At 44.9% G+C, this 11,833-nt stretch overlaps 1 protein-coding gene across 2 annotated transcripts in view; it reads left to right on the top strand.

Moving 5' to 3' along the window:
- Positions 1-10,836, top strand: part of slc9a1a (solute carrier family 9 member A1a) — a 92,774-nt gene extending 81,938 nt beyond the window's left edge. The window contains exons 8-13 of one of the 2 annotated variants that reach the window (XM_063199227.1): positions 481-551; positions 2,921-3,097; positions 4,306-4,417; positions 8,669-8,749; positions 9,582-9,663; positions 10,218-10,836. In XM_063199227.1, the coding sequence (XP_063055297.1) occupies positions 481-551; positions 2,921-3,097; positions 4,306-4,417; positions 8,669-8,749; positions 9,582-9,663; positions 10,218-10,555 (861 nt within the window). In that variant the 3' untranslated portion in view covers positions 10,556-10,836. Of the gene's footprint in view, positions 1-480; positions 552-2,920; positions 3,098-4,305; positions 4,418-8,668; positions 8,771-9,581; positions 9,664-10,217 lie in introns of both variants that reach the window. The other variant, XM_063199226.1, reaches the window with a different exon arrangement.
- The last annotated feature ends 997 nt before the right edge of the window (positions 10,837-11,833 follow it).

Raw genomic sequence — 11,833 nt, 5'->3', positions numbered from 1 at the left:
GGTTTGGAGTTGTGTGTCCCATGTCCCGAGCAAACTCTCTCGGGACACAAATATGTCCCGGTTTTGGCCACCCACTACATTGCGCCATGTCTATCAGGGTAAATATATGGAAAAGATTACATGTTTACCTGCCACAATTAATGGCAGCCAGCGCTTGTATAGAAAGTCTGAAGGAGTCAGTTGCAATTTGTCATTCCGACCTCTAAAATTGCTTAGAATGCAGGAAATTGCATCTAAAAAATATTTTTTTTCTTGGGGGAGGACCCCCAGACCCGCCCGCCAAATATTGTCCTTCAGTCACGCACGAAGTGTCCCGGTTTTAGACTACAAAAATCTGGTCACCCTAACATACTTCCACTTCCACTTGTATTGGTCTTGTTGTGCAAGGTGAGCACTGAGGTGTGCTGAAGTGTCCGGTGTGGTGAATTGTTTGTGTTTAATTCATGTCTGTGCTGTTTATTCTTGTTTATCTTTGTGTAGTTCCTGGACCACCTTCTGACTGGCATAGAGGACATTTGTGGGCATTACGGACACCACCACTGGAAGGATAAGTAAGTCTTAGTGTGTGTGTGTGTGTGTGTGTGCGTGCGTGCGTGCGTGCGTGCGTGCGTGCGTGCGTGCGTGCGTGCGTGCGTGTATTTGTAAAGCAAAACACTGTTGATGTTCCTATCCATCGGCTTTTCTGAGCAAGAACTAGCTCTCATGCTAATGCTAGCATGTCTAGTTGCAGATAAACTGAAAAGACCCTTGTCTTAGTCACTTAAACACACTCCCACACATTCACACACACACACATTCACACATACAAACAATACAAACACGTGCATGCTTACTCATTCACACACTTACTCACTGGAACAAATACACACACACACACACACACACACACACACACACACACACACACACACACACACACACACACACACACACACACACACACACACACACACACACACACACACACACACACACACACACACACACACACACACACACACGACAAACACACTTCCTGTGTTTATCTGTCTGGATCCCTCTCATCTGGTCAGGCATTGCTCCATACTGCCATCTGCTGTTCATATGCCCTCCTACCTTTCCAGAAATGCCAACTTGTCATTCACAGAATGCATACTGTATATTTTTGCTGTGCTGTTTGCCAATTTGTTGTGGAATAGTGTGGGGTAAATGTTTATTGTTGCTAACTTTGTTCTTATGTGACTGAATTGTATGAAAGTGTATGCTATATAGATAATGTAATATGCTTTGGAGAAAAGTGTCTGCTAGGTGTAATGTACAAATGAAGAAAGAAAAAACTCATCCTCATTGTAATGTGGGTGGTTTACTAGTTGGTAAAATGTGGCTGAAAAAAAGGACAAGGGCTTAATTGCCCTTGACCAAGGCACCAAACTGTATCATCTCCCATCCCACATTGCCACGTTGATCATCAACTACGAATGAAAATAAGTATCGAGGGTCCGGCTTGTAATTTCACAAAGCAGTATCTCCGAAACAGGACACATTTGGACCATAAGGCTTTGTCACAAGACAAAGGAGGTGTTATGAGGGCCATTTTCAGTCTACGAAAAACTCAATTTTGACAAAATGTTTAGTTACTGCACTTTGCCTTTGTACTGCAGTCCTCTCCTCATGTGACCTTCCAAACACTGACTCAGTTTGAATGGAACAGCTGAGGCACAGCATGTGTCCTTCTAAGGCCTTTTCATCTCTCCCTCTCTCTCTCTCTCTCTCTCTCTCTCTCTCTCTCTCTCTCTCTCTCTCTCTCTCTCTCTCTCTCTCTCTCTCTCTCTCTCTCTTTCTCTTTCTTTCTCCTCTCTCTCTCTCTCTCTCTCTCTCTCTCTCTCTCTTCCCCCTCCCTCTCTCTCCCTCTCTCCCTCTTTCACTCTATCTCTCTCTCACTCTCTCATTCTTGCCTTCTCGCTCTCTCCCTTTTCGCTCTCTCTCTCTCTCTCTCTCTCTCTCTCTCTCTCTCTCTCTGTCTTCTTTGCCTCTCCCTCTTTCACTCACAGTTTACCCCCATCTCCTGCTCCTTTCTAAGTGCTTGGCATTTTGGTCGATATGTCAGACATGTAGAGTACTCCTGTGGGATGCCAAAGAGGCTGTGGCAGGATCTTAGTAAAACGTACGCAAGAGGACGAGTACAGCGGCAAAAATATCCCTCTCCTGTAGGGGAAAGACTAGTGAATTTCCTTCCTCCTCAACATTTCTTTCCTCCCGTTTCGCTGCTGTTACACTCGTTTGTCACTCCTTAAAACCTGCATGTTTTCTCCTTCTTATTTCTCTCCAGATGTAATGATTGTAATCTTGTTATCTTGTCATTGATGATTGATGCATGTTTTGGTTGTAGTTTGGCACCACTGGCAGCATTAGGCTGTGTTCTGCATCAGTGATTTGAGGTTTTTAAAACAGTTCTAAAATGGTTTTAATGAAGTTCTAGAAGCCATTTATTTCTTTAAGGTGGTTTTGCAGGTATGACATCACGTTGGGGGAACTCCCCCAGGATTCTAAGGTTCTACATAGACTCCTATGAGCCTGCGGAACCCCCAACGTGATGTCATAATAGTACATTTTCTTAAAATGGTTAACCTGCAACCCCACCTTTAAGTCTTCACAATGGGTTAAACAATCATCTCACCCCTTCCCTTTGCCATCTGTATCCTCCTGTCAGGATGAACCACTTCAATAAGAAGTACTGTATGTGAATGAGTGTCTGATCGCTCTGTGTGTGTGTGTGTGTGTGTGTGTGTGTGTGTGTGTGTGTGTGTGTGTGTGTGTGTGTGTGTGTGTGTGTGTGCGTGCGTGCGTGCGTGCGTGCGTGCGTGCGTGCGTGCGTGCGTGCGTGCGTGCGTGTGCGTGCGTGTGCGTGCGTGTGTGTATGTCTGTATTTTAATCTTGCCAGGATGAACCGCTTCAATAAGAAATACGTGAAGAAGTGTTTGATCGCGGGTGAGCGGTCGAAGGAGCCGCAGCTGATCGCCTTCTACCACAAGATGGAGATGAAGCAGGCCATAGAGCTGGTGGAGAGCGGCGGGGGCGTCAAGGCACCAGCAGCGATGCCCTCTACCGTCTCCATGCAGTACGTAGCAGCACCTACATCTTCTGTTTTTCCTCTCTCTTCCTCTGTCCTCCTCTTGTCTGTCTCGCTTCCTCTTTTCCTCTCCTCCGGCGTCAGCATCAATTGTCTCTACCAGCTCCATGCAGTGTGTACGAATCTTCTCCCCATTGGTCCTCTCCTCCTCATCTCTCTTCCTCTCCTCCTCTCGGATTGGAGGTGAAGCAAGTGATGGAGATAGTGGAGAGGTGAGAGGGCGTCGTGCTGCCAGTAGCCATGCCCTGTACTGTATCTATGCAGAATGCACCTTTTCTCTCCTCTTTTCCTCCTCCCTTGCTTTTTCCCTTCTCTACGCCCTTGTATGGTGTCATCCCTCCAGTGTATGCTCTCCAGTGTCTCCATGTAGTATGTACTCCTCTTCTCTTTTTCTCCTCTCCCCTTTCTGTCCTCCTTCTCTTCTCCTCTTCTCCTCTTCTTGTATCCTCATATTAATATCGAATGTGCCAATTGTTTTTCTTTTCTTGTTGTGCACCTCCTCTTCTCCTCTTGCATCCGTACTCTATCCAAACCATCTTCCATAGGCCTATGTGCCATATGCCATATGTGTTCTTCCATCTCCTCTTCTCCTTCTTTCGCACCCATGCTCTCCACAATCTTACTGTCATATGTACTTTTACTTACATCTCATTTTCTCCTACTCTCGTGCTCAACTTTAGCTTAATGTTGTATGTGCTTTTTTTCATCTCCTATTGTCTTCTCATCTCCTCCTCTGGCATCCACACTCTCCGCCATCTCAATGTTGTACGTGGTGTTGTTTTACATTTGCTGTTCTCCTCTCCTCTGCCCTCGTCTTCGTCTCGTCCTCTCTTCCTCTCCTCTACCTGCGTGCAGGCCCCCCAACGTCACCATGGAGTAAGTGTTGTTTTCCTTCGTTCCTTCTCCTCTCCTCTACTCTCCTCTCCTCTCCTGCTCCGGTCTTCCTTTCCTCTCCTACTCTCTGCCATGCTATCCATTGTGTCCTTTCAATGCGTCTTTGTATTCTACGTCAAATGTGTAATTCATTTTGCTTGTAAATTTACGCTCTACCATGTCATGTTACTTCACATACTTATGTTTATTGGAACGTCTTGAGAGTTTATTTTCTCTCTCTCTCTCTCTCTCTCTCTCTCTCTCTCTCTCTCTCTCTCTCTCTCTCTCTCTCTCTCTCTCTCTCTCTCTCTCTCTGTCTCTAGGAACATCCAGCCTAAGAAGCAGCCAGAGCGCGCTCTCCCCCAGCTGCCTAAAGGTCGAGAGGAGGAGATCCGCCAGATCCTGCGGACCAACCTGCAGAGGACACGCCAGAGGGTGAACACAACACTGTTGATCCTTACAGTCATGGTCTTAAATAAGTATTAGCGAGTGGTTGAGTAACCTACATTGTGTTAAATTCGACAGTGTGGTCTTTCAGCATGGTCTCAATGTGTTTGAGTGAAGGGTATTGCATTTAACATGTAACAGATGATGAACATCAATCCTATTTAGAAGTGAGCAACCATGTTTAAGATGGAAAAAGGGAAAGGGAAAGTGGAAAACCGTAGGCTAGCCCAAAATGTGTATGGGCTATGGCTGCAGAAATGCTGAATTCAGACCAGCAGAGTAATTGTATTATTCTATTCTGCCTAAGCTAATCCATCATGTTACCTCAGTGCCTTTTTAGATGGGCATCTTTTAATCAAGCTCATCCGGTGCTGCTTGATCTCATCACACACCTCAATGGGGAGAGACAATGTGATTTGGACACGACTGACTCCAGTTAGAGGGATCCCCACACACCTGATTGAACGAGACACATTACAGACAGACAAAACACTGTCAGCCAATCACAACAGAGCCTGACATCAGGGAGTAGAGGAATCCATCACACACTAAAAAAGAAACTCAGAACGTACCTGAATTGACATGCAGACTTTCTGCAGTGGAAACTAAATTGAACATAGGCCCTATACTGTACCTCAGGATTGCTATGATTGTTTTTGTCTATGTCTTTTTGTCCCATGGTGTGTACCTGCAACTCAAGTCCTACTTTTCACACTTACTGTTTTCATGCCGACCAGAACAGTGCCGGTGCTAGTGCCCGCACCAGTTACGTTTGGCATGAAAGTGCTTACCTGGGAACCACTCACGCTCATACCGGGCTCTGAACTTTTCCTCACGTGACTGTGTTACCGAGATGCAATTGCTTATGTCTTTGTGATGGCCAGCACATATGAGGACAGCTGTTGTTTTCAGATGAAGCAGCATTTTTTTTCCCCCCATAACTGTGGTGGCGGACACTTACAGTATGAGTCTCGCTGTTGTTTTTGTCCAAGCTTAAACACCTGTGTGTGTCCCTGTGTGTCCCCATAGCTCCAGTCCTACAACCACCACAATCAGGTGAATGAATGAATGAATACACCTTTATTGCCCCGAAGGGAATTTGTCTTGCGTTTTGGGAGTACAATAAACAAGCAATTACAATAGCACACAAAGACAAGACTAGACTAAAAAAGGCAAACAAAACATGCAAAGTAGATACAATTACTGTAGTACAGTAATTCTGTCTGAATTTAACTTATTTAAAAGTTGTATGCTTCTAGGCACAAAATATGTTAACCCTCTGTTTGTCTTAAAGAAGGGTAACCTGTAGGCCAGAGGGTAGGGGGGAGTATTCCAAGAAAAGAGGGTGAGATAGATCGTCCAATATTTTTAAGGCTAAGGTAGTCGTGTACTCATCAGAAATTTGCCTGACAGATTTAACATCTGTACTAGTTAGTGGACCTACAGTACTGTACAGGACTGTTGTTACCTCCGCCAAGGAGGATATGTGATCATCCGAGTTTGTTGTGTTTTTGCCTGTTTGTTTGTTTGTTTGGTTGTTTGTTTGTTTGTTTGCTGCTGTGTGTGCAGGCTGCCACAAGGGGCCGCCATATGTGCTCAGAGTTTGGTGTTTGCGGTGTGTGTGTGTTTCTGTCCACCAGAGGGCGGCAGTGCACTCTCTGAGCCAGAGCCGTATATAGAGAGAGTCTGGCCAACTCGAATCATGGACGCCATTTTCGTTCCCCACGGCGAGGATTCTACAGTGTAACCATATGGGCAGCATACCGTCAAAATCGCTGGATCTAAAATACAAATAAGGCTTCATAGACCATCAAACTTGGGTTGTAGTATTATCAAGATCCCAACATATGAAAACAAACGTTAACAAGTTTGTTCGTATAGAAGGGGTTTGCTTAAAAGAGGGTTTTGTCAGCATAGTTTTGATGTGCTCAGCAGTGCATTCAAGCGTTACTTCGAGTTGTTGTTGCCTAGGTAGGGTCAATGTCAAAGTAGATATTTAAGTAATGTACAGAAATAATATTCACAACAATGGTCAAGTTCATGTACAGGGACCCTGGTAATACTTGCGCCAAAGTTTCACGTTGTGTCGAGATTCAGTAGCCTAGTTTAAAAATAACGATGTGCTCAGCAGTGCATAATCGCGATTGCAGACAGTAGAACTGTAGGATGAGTCTGGATGCTCGTAGGTGAGTCTGGATATTCATAGTATGAGACTGGACGTGAGTTTAAATCGCAGGGGGAAAGGGCCTTATTAGCGTGACAGAAATAATAACTTGGTGGGCAAAGTTATGTTTTCACAGTATAGCATACAGGTGGCAATCAAGATTTGACAAGCTAATTTCAAGTTATGACAGAAACCTAACTTAATTCGTTTTCAAAGTGCGGACAGGAGTTTTTGAGAGCATGACATCATCATGACTATTTCTTTCAATAGTAATTGTTAACAAAAGTCGAAGGGGGGAAAAATACATTTACCTCACTCACAACACGGAGAAATCTGCTGCTTTCCGGTTATTAATTCTGACCTTTATATTCCATAAAGGGGAGTTTATATCCGTGTATGTCCCAAATCCTCCGTTTATGTCACGAGTTAAACGATGCTGTTTGTTTCTCCTGACCCGGCCCTGCACTACAGCCATATGCACAACAGTTTGTCATAATAATAATGTTATAATATTATAGTGAAGCGTTATTTTTTATATCTGATAATGCTCATTAATGGGAGCGTGGGGAACGAAAATGGCGTCCATAAAACATGTGACCAGCCCAGAACCAATCAAAATATCGGGATAGCTCGAACGTTCGAACCCATAGTTGGCCAGACTCTGGCTATATACGGCTCTGCTCTGAGCCCTTTTCTAGTTAGTATGCTTGCCATGCGGTAAGCATACTATTGTTATTACCCCGTTTCTCTTTTCTTTTTATTAATTTTATTTTTTTGTCTACAATTCATTATAACAGTAGAACCGGTCAAGACAGATCAAAGCAGGTCAAACTTGCAAGTACATTACATGCTGTAACTTTTGAACCGTTGGTCAGATTTTCAAAAACCTGGTATCCCTGGAATCCCAAATCCAACACTCTATGATGTCATTTCCCGCCTGGATAGTTTTCCAGCCATTTATAATTTTGTCAAAATGGTGCCCCGCCCACGAATTTTGGCCAATCGTCACGATGTTATGAGGGCATCTTTGGACTGAGATCCATCTGCCCTAAAAGTCATGTAAGGATTGATCAAACCGTCTTCAAACAGGAGCCAATCAAAGTTAGCGGCGAAGACGCCAAACAGGAAGTGAGCTCATTTCTCGGCAACGGCTGCTTGTATCAGAACCCAATTTTACACCCATGATCAACACTATCCCCAGAGGACACATAACAATTTTCGTGCAAATCGGCCACTAGGGGGCGCTACAATAAGCAAAAATGTGTTTTTGCCCATTTTGACATATTCAAAAACCAACAAAAATTATGCTCCGCCCAATTTCTGTCTGATCGTCCTACAATTTTTATCACACCACCATTGAACCATTCTGTATCTATGCTGTAATTTACAGAGCAATAGCTGAAAGCATCAACGCACAGCAGCCAATCAAAATTGACAACAAAGACAAACACACCATCAAAACAGGAAGTTAGCTCATATCTCAGCAACGCCTTGACGGATCTTAACGAAATTACTCACACTTGACCTCCAGTACACCCAGAGGGTATCTACCAACTTTGGTGCAAATAGGCCACTGGGGGGGCGCTACAGTTGGTGAAAAGGTGTTTTGGTCAATATAGTAGATGCCAAACAGGAAGTTATTTCATATCTAGATGGTTAACTGTATGTTGTGTATGCATGAAGGGCAGCATATGCATGAAGGGCAAGGCATGCATGAAGGGCAAGGCATGCATGAAGGGCAACGAATGCCAGACGGGCAAGCATACTCCAGCATTTTCTGTGAGGAAATGCAATCTAGTTGTTACTACAGTTGTCCCAGACAATCGTATATGAGAGAGAGATACTTCAGGGCGGTTCTTTTCCGGTATCCATGTGATGTTGGGTGAACGCCCCTTTAGACAACCTTTGATTAGGAGACCTAGGAGTCTTGAGGACAACGCCCCCTTAGGAAACCAAATTTTGAGCTCACTCCTTTGTATTGGATGGGCGGGGTTTGACATATCTTTCTCTTTTATACGATTTTTGGTTGTCTTATCTAAATGTCTTTCACTGTGTCCCTGTGTCTTCCCCTCTAGCTCCAGTCCTATAACCGTCACACGCTGGTGGCGGACCCCTATGAGGACCGCTGGAAGGAGATCCTGATGAAGAGGAAGAAGGTGATTGAGCTGGAGAATAAGGTAGCGCCCCCTGCTGAGCCTCCGCGTCTCTGCGTCCGTCACACTAATTATAATGATAAAGATAGTCACCTTGCTAAAGCTATCATCTCTGTCATTTTAATAATGATGATAACTATCTGTTCAGAGGCAGACTGTAAATTGCACAGTGTTAACTCACTGCTTGAATAAGAGAACAGGGCCAAATGCACTCTGTAGAACGGTGTTAAATTCTTATAAGTGTTTCAACACTGATACACTTAGAGAATCAATTTTAACACTCTGCGATAGTGTATTTGATCATACTCTCAAAGCGTTAAATTAACACTGCAATATTTACTGTGCACTAATAATATTAATAATCCTTGCTTATATACTAATGTAACTACTATTCTGACCACCACCACCACCACCACCACCATCTCATAACTGCATGTGGCATGCTCATGTGATGTGTGTGTTTTTTTTGTATTTCAGAATTAAGGTAGAAATGTGACATGGACTCGAGTCGAGCAGAACGCGAAGGTTTTTTGGGGGACGCCAGACAAAAAAGAAACACAGTTTTGGTGTCCTAATAGCATCTAATCAAAATTAGATGATGTCTGAAATGATTCAATGGGAATTTGGGTTATATGGTGTTTATATACAAATGTGTAATGATGTCTAGATTAAGACAAGATGATTTGAGTTGACGCTAATTAAAAAAAACGTAAAGTGTTGTGAATCAGTGCTGCCTCTTGCTGATATAGTCCAGCCATATTGGATGGATTGTATCAGATGATGAACACTGTGTTCTAGAATGCTGATTGTGGTTCTGGAATGTCTTCCTCATCAGATCACCGCGATGAGCAATTACCTCACTGTGCCCGCCCCTGCTCCGGATTCTCCCACCATGTCCAGGGCCAGACTCACCTCTGGTAAGACCTCTTAACCTATCAGAGCAGGTATCCAATCAGATCACTAGATTCTGCCAAGGAGCCTATCAGACATGTGTTGCACATAGAATGCAGTGATTAAACCAAAGCACTAGAGCAGTGGTCTCCAATTATATTTCTCCAAGGGCCAAATTATTTAGAGCAAATGAGGCTGTAGGCCAAACCAACGCTCCAACCCAATGAGAAACAAGTTAGATGTCTGGACAGAGAACAGATTTTTGCTTTTCCGTTTTCCCTTCTTGTTAATGTGTTATGATACTCTTAGCACAAGATCTAACTCTCTGTGAATGCTTTCGTGAGATATGACACACTGAAGTTTTAGTGATCGAAAATCACAAACATTTATGTTTTCATTTGTTCTGACCTCATGGCGCACTGAATGTCGCAATGGCGCAATTTGCCATGTCAAGGCCGGATTTGGCCCGCGGGCCTTTGTTTGGAGACCAAGGCACTAGAGTCTGGGGGCTAATCAGTCAAGCACCCTGTCACCCTGAGCTGTGTTCCTCACCTGTCCCCTTGTCCTTTGTCCTCCACAGACCCCCAGGCCTGGAGCATCAAGCCAGATGTGGACAATGTTCCCGCTATAAAGGTGGACCTGGCCTCCCCCCAGTCTCCTCCCGACACTATCAACATCACGGACGAGTTCGGCAAACGTTCCGCTGCGCCGCCCCCCACCACCGCTGATGGAGATGAAGACGGAGGCCTAGTGATGAAGCCCCCGCCCCCCTCGCTGTCCGTCACCACGGCAACCTGGAAGAAAGGAGGAGGAGGAGAGGAGGGCAAAGAGGAGCCGCAGCAGAGACTGATGCGGTGCCTCAGCGACCCGGGACCGAGCGGTGAGGAGGAGGAGGAGGACGAGCCGTTCTTACCATGAAGAGGAGGAGGAGATGGAAAGGAGGAAGAGGGGAATGTAGCCCATGAGGAGGATGAAGAGGAGGAAAAGGAGTAGGGGGGTGAGGAAGAGGACTGGGGGGCGAGAGAGTTGTGGAAGGAGGAAGAGGTGGACTAAGGAGGAGAATGAACCCCTCTTATCATGAGGACGCAGAAAGAGTACCATGAGGAGGAAGACCTGGGGGAGGTTGAGGAGGAGGAGGAGGAGGAGGAGCAGGACGAGCCTCCCCATCTGTGAAAAGAAGGAAGACAGGAGGGGAAAGAAATTCTTGCCCAGAGAAATACTCTATTTTTGGGGTGTTGGGGGGGGTTGGGGTTATTTGGAAATAGAAAGGAGCAGAGGAAGAAACTCTCAGCCATGGAAATGTAAGGAGGAGAATGACTGTACTAAGACTCAGTCACAGAAACGTGACGACAAGCCAAAACGTAAACACAACCGCACTTACCCACACCATACCAAGGAAACACTGAGGTGTTGGGGAGATGGTAAGAACAGATCAGGAATAGCTATTTATTATTTTTGCAATGCCATCGTTCTCGTTTGCGTTTCCTTCTGGACACTGGAGGGGAAAGGATGCTGCTACTCCAGCGATTGTTGTACGTAGATGCTCGACGTAGTATCGGTTAACAAACCCCAGGAAGAAAATCAGGGGGAAGAAAAAGAAAACTATGCATTTTATTAAAGGTGAAGACTGTTTTGGTCGCCGACTACTCTTCCCTGTAGTCAGTTTCTGATGGTCTGATCCTTGTGTTTCTCATTTTGTGTTTTTGGCCTTTTGTCTCCCATCACCTAGGACATTGGGAAAAGACTGTCTTCTTCACCAAGTGCTTTCTTTCTTTTAGGTTTAATCAATGGGATTCCTTTCCTTTACTCCTTCTGTGGCGGCGTCTTTCGGAAATAATGTGGAAGTGGTGCAATTGCTTTTCCACTTTTCTGTTTTTCATTTTTTTACTTTTGACCATAAATGTGTTTCACTACTGGTATGTAGCACCATACAAGTCAGTGGACGTACTGTATCTGAGAGCTCATTCTATTGCTCTGATGTCCTCTGTTCACACACTTGATCTCTCTCTCTCACACACACACACACACACACACACACACACACACACACACACACACACACACACACACACACACACACACACACACACACACACACACACACACACACACACACACACACACACACACACACACACAGTTCAGCATAGTAGACCCATACCTGTAGAGGGCAAATGCACTGATGTGCTCCATCAG

The sequence above is a fragment of the Engraulis encrasicolus genome, chromosome 5 (genome assembly GCF_034702125.1).
Source record: "Engraulis encrasicolus isolate BLACKSEA-1 chromosome 5, IST_EnEncr_1.0, whole genome shotgun sequence".
Classification (NCBI taxonomy): Eukaryota; Metazoa; Chordata; class Actinopteri; order Clupeiformes; family Engraulidae; genus Engraulis; species Engraulis encrasicolus.
This window is presented reverse-complemented; position numbering and strand designations above follow the sequence as displayed.